This window comes from Cyanistes caeruleus, chromosome 16 (assembly GCF_971803275.1).
Source record: "Cyanistes caeruleus chromosome 16, bCyaCae1.hap1.1, whole genome shotgun sequence".
Taxonomy (NCBI): Eukaryota; Metazoa; Chordata; class Aves; order Passeriformes; family Paridae; genus Cyanistes; species Cyanistes caeruleus.
In genome coordinates, this window is record NC_141716.1 from 7,275,406 (window position 1) to 7,287,175 (window position 11,770).

General features: G+C 59.8%; 1 protein-coding gene across 2 annotated transcripts; it reads left to right on the forward strand.

Moving 5' to 3' along the window:
* Positions 1–1,983: 1,983 nt before the first annotated feature.
* RSPO4 (R-spondin 4) lies at positions 1,984–11,287 on the forward strand. Of its 2 annotated transcripts, XM_086853137.1 has the most exons (6): positions 1,984–2,243; positions 2,713–3,106; positions 6,111–6,299; positions 6,532–6,675; positions 6,766–6,951; positions 9,923–11,287. In XM_086853137.1, the coding sequence occupies exons 2-6, from the start codon at positions 3,028–3,030 to the stop codon at positions 9,994–9,996; spliced, it is 672 nt and encodes a 223-aa protein (XP_086709263.1). In that variant the 5' UTR covers positions 1,984–2,243; positions 2,713–3,027; the 3' UTR covers positions 9,997–11,287. The 2 variants fall into 2 exon arrangements, with proteins under 2 accessions (XP_086709263.1, XP_086709262.1); XM_086853136.1 differs by lacking the exon at positions 1,984–2,243 and having other exon boundaries at positions 2,547–3,106.
* The last annotated feature ends 483 nt before the right edge of the window (positions 11,288–11,770 follow it).

Consider the following 11,770-nt stretch of genomic DNA (forward strand, 5'->3'; position numbering starts at 1 on the left):
CCTGCCCTCATTCAGGGGCTCTCTCCATCCCCCTGCCCCTTCCTGTCTCCTCCTGCTGCTAGCCAGCTCCAGACATTTAATTTTCACATTACTACCTTTGCTAGAAGCATCCCAGCAGCTGCATCCCTGCACCTGCATCCCAGCACCTGCATCCCTGTGCCACCACCTCTGTGACAGCATCCCTGGTGACCTGTGGGCCCGGCGGGACCGCACTGTCCCCTCCAGAGCCCTGAGCATCCCAAAAGCAGCCATTGGGATGGTGCCACGGGCGTGTGCCCTGGGGCGCCAGCCGTGCCGGGAAGCAGGCGGTGCAGCTTTGGAAGGTCACCAAGATTTTTCCAAAGATGAAAGTGTGCTCAAGTGTCAAACAAACTTTCCAAATTATCTTTCTGGACACTTTCTCCTTTCTGCTTTGGAAGACGGAGGAGGAACATTTCATTCCCTCTGTGCTGGCGTGGAGCGGAGCTGCGTGAGGAGCCGGGAGCCGCCAGCCTCACTTCTCCCCGACACCATCCCTGAGTCACCGCTGACCTGGCATCATCGGCTGGGCTTCCCTCTCCCCACAGCCCCCCAAACCCCTCCCAGCACAAGAGAGGGCTGCCAGGTGCCCAGTTAAACAGCAGACACCGCCTCTGCTCCCACCGACAGTTGGATTTGTCACAAGTTAAGGGAAACGTGTGGATTTCTCTGCTCTCTCAGGGATTCCTGGCACACGGCAGCAGGGGCATGGGGACAGCGGCTGTACCACCCTTGGCAAATCCCTTGTGATCCTAAACAGCTGGGGATGAGCTGAGCAGTGGTGCCCTCAGCATCCTGCACTAACGAGAGCTGTCTAATTAGCGCTTCTTCCTGTGACGGGTCACCCTGGCGAGGCTTGCGCCGACATCCGCTCACCCATGCCGGCAGCCAGAGAGCGTGACCGGGAATGAGGTGCTTCCCTGGCCCTTGCCCAGTGTTTGCCTTCCAGGTCTGGACAAGGAAATTCCCTCCCAGCTCCAGGGCAGCTGGGCTGGCACCCAACAGGACTTCTGGAAGCTCCTTGCCCTTTGGCATCCACACCAGTGCAGCTGCCTGCAGCCAGGATTTGGAGATACTCTGATATGCCCAACACCATTTCCCTAGCCCTATTTTCCTGTCTTGGGATGGCAGCAGCATCACCATGTCCACATGGGCCCCCCAGCCTTTGCAAACTCCTGATGGTAATGCCATGCTGCAGGTTGGGTTGTCTATGGAAATTTAGGCTGAGCCAGATGCTGCAATTTATGCATTTTATGTGTAATTTTTCAATTTATTTCATAATTAGAAAAAAAACCTAAAGTGATCCCAACCATTATTACTCCTGGTTCCCTCAGTTATTACTCCTGGTTTCCTACAGTGAGGCCAAAGGGGTCTGAAATGGCTCCTTTGTTGTCTGATCATTAACCCTTCAGGAATGAAATGCAGCAGTGCTGGATGGAAGGAGTGGGGAGAGAGGCTCAGGGGGGCTGGGGGCAGAGAAGGGAAACAGGAGGGAGAAATTCGAGGGGTAGAGAGAATATTAACCCGAATGTACTGTCCCTGGGCACGGCTGGACACCCCAGGACACTGATGGACACATCCACTGCAGCCCCCTGGGTGGTCCACTCTGGAGCAATGAGTTTGCTGGTCCTCAGCGGTCCCCAGCCCGTTCGTCCCTCCCAGGTAATGCAGACCCAGAGCACCCCGGGTGGAAAGGAGCCCTGCAGCTCACTGGCATGTGGGACGAGAGGGTGGATGATGACCTGCCCCAGGGAGCTCGGAGGGGTCCTGTGTGGCCCGAAAAATCTCTCTGTGCCCCCTCTGGGGGGAGGAGAGGGGCACCATGTGCTGCTTTGCACGTGGTGATGACAGGAGGGAATGCGCTGTCACTGGGGGCTGTCACTGGTGGCCAGCGGCCTTGGACCCCTGGCTGGGATGTCACCAGGCTGTTCCAGGGCACGGCTGCCGGCACAGGGTTGGCACGACGGGACGAGCACATGGGGCAGCCAGGATGGGGACCTGCACCTATAGGTCACCTCGGGTACCCGGCGAGTGAGGTGTTCCCCTCCTGTCCCGCATCCCGCTTCAAGCACAGCCCCTAGGGTGGGTTTTGGGGAGCACAGCGTGGGACAAGGGGTGTGGACAGCCGCATGGGAGCCCGGAACAGCTCAGTGAGCTCGTCTTGGCTTGGAATAGCTTGGCACAGCTCGTCTCGGCTCAGCTTCGCTCCCGCAGCTCGGAGGGAGGTGAGTTAAGAAGCGCTCGGAAAATCAGAGTCAGCTGCAATACTGGGGACAGCCGGGGCAGACCCACAGCCGCCGCCGGAGCTGCCGAGACCCACCACGGCTCCCGGCGAGCGGGGGGCTCAGCCCTGCCCGGGGGGCTCAGCCCTGCCCGGGGGGCTCAGCCCTGCCCGGGGGCTGTCACTGGCTCCCCCAGCCCTGCGGGGTACAGGAGCGGGGGGCTGAGCCGGGGGGGCTGAGCCGGGGGGGCCGGCCCAGGCAGCGTCACCCTCCTGGCTCCACCCCCCCAAAATTGCGGGGGGCTTCGCTGTGACCCCGGCGCTGGGATGGCAGCGGGACAGTCGGACCGCGGCGGGACGGCGGGACGGTTCCCAGCCGAGGTGGTGGCTGGAGTGCTCCGGGGGGATCCAGCCAGGGCGTTTGCCAGTCGCTTTGTTGCTGCTGGGGGATTTTTTTTATTTTTTTTTTTTAGGATTATTATTATTTTGAAAGGGAGGGTGAGGAGAGGGGGCTGACACTGACTATAAAGGCAGTGCTCCCTGGAGCAGCCAGGCACTTCCCCGCTACCATGAGCACTCCCCGGGCCTGACAGCCCCAGCCTGCCCCACTGTCGCCGGCTCAAGCTGCCCTGAAGCGTGGCTGGGTGTCCGAAGCTCGGGTTGGGATGGTGTGAGCCCGGAGCCGCTCGTCGCCCTCCCACCACCTCTCACCGGCTCTGGCAGGAGCCGAGCCTTCCAGCCGCTTGGATGATTTGATTTCTTCCCTGTCCGACATCACTCCTGCCCAGATGCAGTGGATAATATTCATGTTGCTGTTATTCATCAGCTCCATGGAAATGCTCACGCAGAACCGGTGGAAGAAGCAAGGTACAGTGTGCTCAGAGGGCTTGTCCCGCTCGGGTCCTGTGGGGTGGCTTTGGGACACCAGGCTGCCTGTCCTGCCTGCACCAAGCAGGGAGGAGTTGTGAGCCAGGGCTGGAGGTGTCGGGACCCCCAACCCCTACCCCTGAGCCCCTTTGGGGACCATCTGCGTTCCCCTCTGGGTGTGTGGCACGGGGCTGGCTTGGCAGTGTGGGAAGATGCAGAGCGCAGCCCCATAGCGCTGCCTGCCCAGTGCCAGCCCTGCCTTGGGGCTGGCAGGAGACAAGGGACACTGGCTGGGACTGGGACCAGCGCTGCAAACCCCAGCAGAGCCAGACACAGTGGGGATAGCACAAAATGGGCTGATTTTCCAGTATTTCCTTTCTCTGCATAAGACACTAAGTGCCTTAGGAGTGAAAGGTCCTGGAAGGATGCTCAGAGCCACTGCAGGCACTGCTTGTCCCCTGCCCCATCCTTTCCCCAGGAAGAGGCACCAGCTGAGCCACTGCTCAGTGCCTGGGCAAGGGCAGGGTGTGCTGGGGCACGTGTCCCCTCCATTGGGCACTGGGTCATGTCCCTTCACTGGGCAGTGCCAGGCAGTGCCAGCTGGCTGTGTAAAATGGGTCCAGGGCTGGTTCTCAGCTCTGTGCCAGGAATGCCTTGGTTTTGGGGCCAACATGTGCCAGGGTAGGGGCAGGACCGACCAGGACCAGGGCTCTCAGGGCTGGAGCCCAGAGAGTTTCCCTTGAAGTTGTTCCATGTTAAAGGCATGTGGGGGCAGTAGGTGTGTGATGATGTTGGGTGGCCAGGCTGGTGGCCAAAACACCCCGGATGGGAAACAGCCAAGCACCAAGAGGGGCTCCAGCTACCAGTGCTGGATGTTGGGATTGCAATGCTCCAAAGGCCTCAGGTCTTGGCAGCCTGGGGGTCTGGCCATGGCTTCACACCCCAGACATGTTACATACATGGGATACAATATGTCTGGGATAACCTGCACAGAAAAGCCAGCACAGAGTCCAGGAGCCATGAAAGGTGCTGCAGCACTCCACAGCCTCCCTCCTGCCACTGGGAGCTCTGGTCTGGGCCAGGGACTCATGGTTCCCAGAAGGACTGGGTTAGGGTGGGCAGAGATGGGGGATGTCACACCCATGTCCAGCACAACTCAGGAACCCACTGTGCCCCATGCCCAGTGCCCATCCCAGCTCAGCCCTGCACTCTGCCATCACCACTGGACAGGAGGAGATGAGCCCACCACCTGTCCCTAATCCCCAAGCCCACAGTGTCAGAGTGAGCCACATTCTGTTGCTCTCTGTGGTGGCTTCCAGTGTCACTCCCCATGGCAGAGACGTGTGTTCCATGCCAGCAGCACTGGGGAGTGGAGGAGGATGACCCCACTTCTCCCAGCTCCGTAACATGGGATTGTTTCCAAAGCCAGTGAGAGGAAGGAGGCCCCAGAGCTCATCCAGGGCTCCCCACCTTCTTCGCCCTGGCTGGAGATGGAAGGAGAGCAGCAAAAAACCCCCTAAATATCAAAAAGAATTAGGGAAGGGAAAGAGGCTCGTAAATCCATGGGTCTCCAGGGAAGCTACTCCAGCTGCAGCCAGGAACACAAATGTTGTCAGCATTTGGTAAATATCTAACAGAGACCATAACAACTTAATGGATCCAAGGTGCTTCGTTAGCGCTCCCAGCAGACGCAGCTCTAATGAAGGCTCCTGGCAGTGCTGCTGTCCCAGACAGTGTGCCCCAGAGAAGGGACTGGGATGAGCCAGCTTGGGGACAACTGCATGACACCACAGCACCATGGCTTGGCTGCCAGGGACCAGCGCACAGGGCTGCGGGGCATCACCCACCATCATTGTCTGACAGAATCCTCTGCCGGCATCCCCCCAGCTTCCCCAGCACCTCTGCTCCACCCCACAGCCATGGGACCCTTCTCATGCAGCTTCTGGGGTCAGAAAGACCAGCCACTGATCCCAGAGCTGAGTCTATGTCTGTGCTGGGCAGCACCCAGCAGGTGGCTCGGCCTTGTAGCAACCTTGTCCATGGAAGGTGTCTCTGCCCGTGGCAGGGGGTTTGAGATGATCTTGAAGTGTCCAACCATTCTGTGATTCTATGGTTCTGTAGAGCCCAGAAGCCGTACTGGGGCTTCTGGCACTGTCACTGCTACTCAGGCTGCCTTGCCAGAGCCAAGCAAACAGTTCCCAACACAGGGGTACGGTCAAGGCATTGGATTCCTGCATGCAGGAGTTCAGCGGCCCCGTTCATGATGCCCAGCCAGCCTGAGGTTGCAAAAAGACACAGGGTGTGTGTAATCCCAGAGCTCGATGCTTCCCAGCTCCCAAAGTGCCCCTGTGCCTGGAGCATCCCTCCAAGCTGCTTTTGTGTGGGGTCAGAGAGCAGGAGCAGTTGGCGGTGTCTCTGTGGGCTGGTGGATGTTGGCACCCTGTCCTTGTCCCTGGGAACAGAGGTCACCCACCTCGGGTTAATCACCCTCCCACAGGCTGGGAGTACAGCACAGGCACCCAGGGAGGCAGCAGAGGCTCTCGAGCAAACAGACAGATCCTTTTCTCAGCTCCTCTTGAGTGCATCCAAAATGCCCTTTGTCCTCTGATACTTAACAGGCATCAACTGATTAATCCAGGTCAGATCATATTTCTACCCACAGACCCAGTGGTTGTTCCACTTCCCATGGGATGGGCAAGGCTGGCTTGGAATGTGGCTCAGACGGTCACCCATGGGCAGTGCTGGGCGTGGGGCAAACCCTCAGTCTGGATCTTGAAGTGATGGAGGCCATCAGTGGTGACCAAGCTGGGAGCGATGGCTCCATGTGTTCCTCTGCTGCCAGCATGGACAGAGGTGGGGATTGAGGAGCAGAGAGAGGTGGGGTGGCATTTGCAGGGTGACAGGACAGTGCTGTGACCCTGGTATGTCAGAGAGGGGCTGCCACGGGGCTGGGACCCACCTCGGCACCTATGCCATAGTCCCTCTCCTCCATTTGTCCCCGCAGCGAGCGCTGGCCTGCTGGAAAACTGCACGGGCTGCGTCCTGTGCTCTGAGGACAACGGCTGCATCACCTGCCACCACCGGCTCTTCCTGCTCATCTGGAGGGACGGCATCCGCCAGTACGGGATGTGCGTCCACACTTGTCCCCCAGGCTACTTCGGTGTGCGGGGTCTGGAGGTCAACAGATGCACAAGTACGTCCGGGGGTCCCCCTGCTCCCCTCGCCACCCTGCGGGTCCCAGTGCTGCGGGAGGGGCGATGGCTCCATTTCCCACAGCATCCCCGGTGGCACTGGAGCCGGTTGCGGCCGGGCTGGGGGGGCTTCGTCCCCTTGCCCAGAGCTTCAGCCTGGAGCCCGCAGGTTTTGGGTTCCCGGTGGATGCCGGGGGTGCCCCGGGCTGTCCCCTGACCCTTCCCTCCCGGCAGAGTGCAGGTCGCCCAGCTGCGAGAGCTGCTTCAGCAGAGACTTCTGCATGAAGTGCAAGGACAAGTTTTACTTGTACAAGGGCCAGTGCTTTCGGCAGTGTCCCCCCGGCACTGCGGCACAGCCCGGCACCCGCGAGTGCCAAGGTAAGCAGCACCCGCACCCCGTGCCCGCCGCCCCCGGGGACGTGCCTGGCGCCGAGGGGTCACCGATCCTTTGTGTCCCCGTCCCTGCAGAGACGTGCGAGCCGGGGCCGTGGAGCGAGTGGAGCGCCTGTACCCACGAGAGCCGGACCTGCGGCTGCAAGTGGGGCGTGGAGACGCGGGTGCGGGAGGTGCCGGAGGCTGCCCGGGACGAGGGCACTGCCTGCCCCACGCTGCTGGAGACCAGGAGGTGCCGCATGAAGAAGCACTGCCCGGGAGGTGAGCACCGCGCCGCCGGGGCTGGGGACAGCTTCCCGTCCCTCCAAAGCGAGCCCGAGGAGCGCTGCGGGGCGATGGTGGCAGCGGGGGTCTGGCAGCGGCGGGCGAGCCATGCTGTCATCCCCCAAGCATTTTGAAATTCTGGGTAAAGCCGTCATCTCAGGCACATGTGCTGAGCAGTCCTAGGGCTGGCTGCTCCCACCTGGCAGTCCCCGAGACTGCCTGGGACGAGCCAGTGTCCCCTTCCATGCTGGGCTGGACTGGGCTGGGCACTGGCACGAACCGCCGTGGTGGGATGAGGCTGCCGAGCTCCAGCTCCCATCCTGCCTCGACGTGAAGGGACGCTTTCTGTACTGCAGCTGTGGGTGAGGAGGGTTGAGACACACAAGGGAAGTTCCTGCAAAAACCTCTGAGCTCCCCAAAAGCTGCAATGCTCGTGGAGCAGGAAGGCATCACCCAGGGGATTTCTGATGACCAAAGTTTTGGAAGACACCCCAGGGCACAGTCCCACTCCATGGCTCATCTGACCAGATGTTCACTCATGCTCCTACACTTCCCCCCACCTCATTCCCAGCCTGGGGGCTCCCTGGCTCATGGATCTCCCCACCTTTCACACACCAGAGCCGCTGCAGGGTCTGTCCAGGCGGTGCGTGCACGGGTGCAGGGCTGGCGATGGGAACCAGGACACGGCTGATGTCATTTTTGGATTCAGGCATCTGGACTGAAGCTACCCTAATAAATCTCCACTTAATAACTGGCAGAAAGGGGGATGCATGAGATACCGATCTGAAGTGCCTGGCAGCAGATCTGAGCCACCGAGGGTTGCGGTTCGGAGCTGCGGGATCCCTCTGCCGTGGGATGAACTGGCCGGCACCGCCAGCGTGGCAGGGATCAGGGAGGACAGGACTGTGAGGGTGGAGAGAAAAAGGATGAGGAAGGGGGGCAACAGCAGAGGACGTGCGTGCTGGGCGAGGGCCACGGAGCAGGAGAGAGGTTTCATCCCAGCACCATCAATCATAAGTAATATTTTCCTGCTGACAGTGCAGAGGAGCTGATTCCCTTCCCCACCCATGTCCCAACTCACGTCTTTGGGATGCCAGGTGGCATCGATTTTGAGGATGTTCCCCTCCCTGCTGGTGTGTGCCAGCTCCAGACCCACAGAGCTGGTGACAGTTTGATGCAAGAAATTTAGTGTGGGAGGACAGGCTCCCTCACTAGTGCACAGGGAGCACTGTGTCCTGGAGCACCGTGCCCATGCCCTGCCCTGCCTGGCACACAGCGGGTCCCACTGGCAGGGACTGCTGTGCCAGTGTTTCAGGGGCACCTCATCTTGTGAAGTTACTGGGAAGACACCCCAGAAAAGTGTTTGGCCTCCTGCCTCTGCCTGTGCTCCTGCAAATTGGAAGCCCTGGGGCTCCAGTGATGGGCTCAGGGACTGGCAGGACTCTGCTCTTGAGGCTGCTTTCCGGGATCAGCTTCAGAGACAGGCCTGTTCCCTGTCCAGCAGAAGGAATCCCATGAATGCCCCCCAAGCAGCCCCCTCAGGAGAGAGCCCCTCCATGCCTCCCGCTCCTGGGCAGGCTGTTCAGAGTCCCTGCCACGGCAGAGTGTGTGTCTGCCCTCGCTCCCAGGCTCCTGCCCGCCTGGCCAAGTGCTGGGTTATGGGATCCAGATGCTGGAGGAGGACGAGGAGTTCACTTGATGCATCTGAGACACCCCCAGCCCAGGCGAGCCAGGGCAGGCGGCCGAACCCGACCGTGTGATGAGAGATTTGTGCCACCACTTCTGAGCCATCCAGGCGGCTGGAAGGGAAAAGCTGCCGCGCTTGGCCATGGCACAAACCCCTCGTGCTGCTGTAAATCTGCCTTGGGTGTCTGTCCCGCTCTCCAGACGCTTGGCGTGCGTGCCGTGCCCTCTCCTTTGTGGGTGGCAACTGTCTGGAGATCAGAGCCGAGAAACAGGGTTTCAGAGCCAGGCAGGACAAGAACTGGAGCCCTCAGAAGGGACTGGGGACAACAGTGCTGGCACACGCAGCACCAGGGACAGTCATGGTCCCTTGTGCCCCTCACACCACCGAGCCCCCACCATGTGCCTCTGATTGGAGTGGGCGTAGGGGGGCAAGGACTGACAAAGCTGCCCATTTTTTGGGGCAACCATTCTGATCTGTAGCATGGACTCCCCCTCCCACTGGAGCCCATGGCACAGCAGGGTTTATCCTGAATCCCTGTTTCTTTGGCGTCTCAGCACCAACACTTCAGCCAGCTGGAAGTGTGTGGCAGCTTCTCTGAGCAAATATTTGGGTCCCAACAGCCTGACCCTGGAAAGCTGGCAGTGGGTTGTCCTGGGATGCATCCAGGCTCCACCAGCACCAGCTGGTTGTGCCATGGGGATGGGGACAATCCACAGGTGGAGGACATCCACAAGGAGAGAGAATTAGCATCTATGCAAGGATGCACTCCAAAGCCACCTTGCTTCCCACCATGCCCAAATCCTCCCAGGGGCTGTCTGGGTCCCACGGTGGTGGGCAGGTTCCCGCATTATGGCAGAGCTGAGCACAGCTGTGCCATGGCTTTGGGGTGTTGGTGCAGCCGCTGTCCCTCTCCAACACCCACAGCCCTTGCTCAGAGAGAAGCTGGGGTTTCTCCAGGCAGCTTCTGCTTGGGTTGAGCTGCCCCATCCCATTCCTAGGGATTTTGGGGTACCAGGACTGAGAGTCCAGCCATGGAAGATGTGGGGACAACACTCCAGTGTCCCTCTGCCCATGCCATCAGCACACCCAGACCCCCACAGACCCACACTGCCGTTTCATGACCGGGAGAGGGCTCTGGGATCCCCAAAATCAGAAACTGGGTGGAGCACTAACAGCCTGAGAGAGGATATGGGATCAGCATCCCATGGATGGGGCTCAGGTCAGATCATATTGCCTGGCCAATAAGTGAGCTCTCCTTTTCTCCTCCTTTTTCTGTTGCAGAGAAAACTGAACCCAAAAATAAAGGCAAAAAGCGACAGAAGAAGCCGAAGACAGAAAGGCACATGGGCACCTAGCATGCTCCAGCATGGGAGCTGGGGCACCATGGCAGGAGCTCCCAGCCAGCTTCTGCCACAGTGCTCCAGCCACATCACCCTTGATTTTCTATACACCAAAAAAACCAAAAAAACAAAAAACAAACAAAAAAAAAACCAGAAAAAAAAGAAAAAGAAAAGAAAAAGAAAAAAAAAAATTGCACAATTTTCTCTGCCCCCTCATCCCCCTTTTCTTTCGAGACAATTTATGGCCTGTAAAACATTTCCTTTTCAGAAAATCTAATTTGCAATGTCCAAAGCAAAGCCCTAGGGCTTGGGGAGGGGGTGGCTCCTTTATTCCTCTGGTCTTCCCTCTCCCCTAGCTGCTCCATCCCTTCCCTTCCTGCAGACGTGTGGGACGGGGTTAGACCGGGGTTGGACCCTGCTAATGAAGCTGATGCCTGCCCAGATAGTGTTTCCCAGGGCTGGGAGATGCCCTGGCTCCACAAGGTCCTGATTTTATGGGAGTTCTGGGGGCACAGTGCCCCACTGAGCTGCTCCAGGTGCCGGATAGTGTCCCCCATCCCCAGCCACAGGCACGGGAAGCAGCAGGACTCCTGGGGCTGGGACCCCACTGGGGACCGTGCCACTGCTCACTGCAGCCCAGCCTGGTGCTCAACATTCCCAGCAGCACAACCAAGGGCCAGGTCCTGCTCTCCTGGGACTCGGAGGGTAGCTGGACCTCCAGACTGGAAACCCTTCTTGGGACCACGCCAGCCCAGCACTCAGCACTCTCATGGGCCAAATCCTGCCGTCCTCGGGCTCCCAGAGAGGTTCAGAAAGCTTCTCTCCCAGCTGGATGTGGGCACAGGAATTTGGGGTGATTGCATCTGTGTTCAGTCTAGGACAGGGACGTGCACAGTGCGAGTGCCAGCCCAGGCAGGGGATGCTGCTGCCTCCTGCGTCCCCAAGCTGGGATGTGTTGGAGGCAGCTCTGCAATCCCCTCCCAGCCATCCCGGCGGGGTGCTGAGCCCGGGCGGGCCAGTCTGTCTGTCCCTGCCGGGCTGTGTCCACAGGCACAGAGGGCCCTATCGGTGTGTACACCATGTGTGTGCTTCGTTCGCTGCCCAGCCGCAGGCAGCTCTGCCTTTGGAGTTTGCCGGGGTCCGATCTGCCGGTCCCTGCCCTGCGGGTGTGGAGGCGGCGGGGGCCGCACGGACCCTTCAGGACGGGAGCGCTGGGTGTCAGCAGCGAGCCAGCCCCGGAGCCGGCACAAAGCTGCCAGAGCAGCTCCTCCGATCGCTTCATGACAAATAAACGGATTAAACCCCCGGCATTGCTCCTGCGTCCCTGTTTTCCCCATTCCCACGAGTTGCTGCCGGAGGGGGTCTGGGATGCTGGCCTTGGCCACGGTGCAATCCCACATTCCCCAGCTCTGCAGCTTGGGTCTCTGTGGGGGACATCCTGCCCTGGCCCCCCAGCACTGGGGTACTGGGGAAATATCTCATTTCAAGTTTTTATTTAGAGTACCACCAGCATCACTCATTGCCTGGGCCGGCCCTGGGGCGAGCGGCAAGTGTGACACTGGGACGGCCATTCAGCGGGATTGGGAGCCACCAGGGGTTTTTTTCTGGCTATTGGAGAAAATCCCCCTCTGTTAAGATGCTTGGGCATCCCCTTGGCAGCCTGTCCCCACCACTGGGATGTCTTCTCCTGGGGGACACAGCCGAGATCCCGTCCCAGCACATGGACAGACGTGGTGACCCTGGTTCTGCTCAGAGTCCATCAGCCCCCAACAGACCCCCAGCCTGGGAT

Bases quoted from the DNA above. Each gene is read 5' to 3' on its own strand.
- RSPO4 (XM_086853137.1), top strand. From the start codon at position 3,028: ATGCAGTGGATAATATTCATGTTGCTGTTATTCATCAGCTCCATGGAA. The intron at 6,300-6,531 runs GTACGTCCGGGG...CCCTCCCGGCAG, and splicing joins GGAGGTCAACAGATGCACAA to AGTGCAGGTCGCCCAGCTGC. The intron at 6,676-6,765 runs GTAAGCAGCACC...CCGTCCCTGCAG, and splicing joins CGGCACCCGCGAGTGCCAAG to AGACGTGCGAGCCGGGGCCG.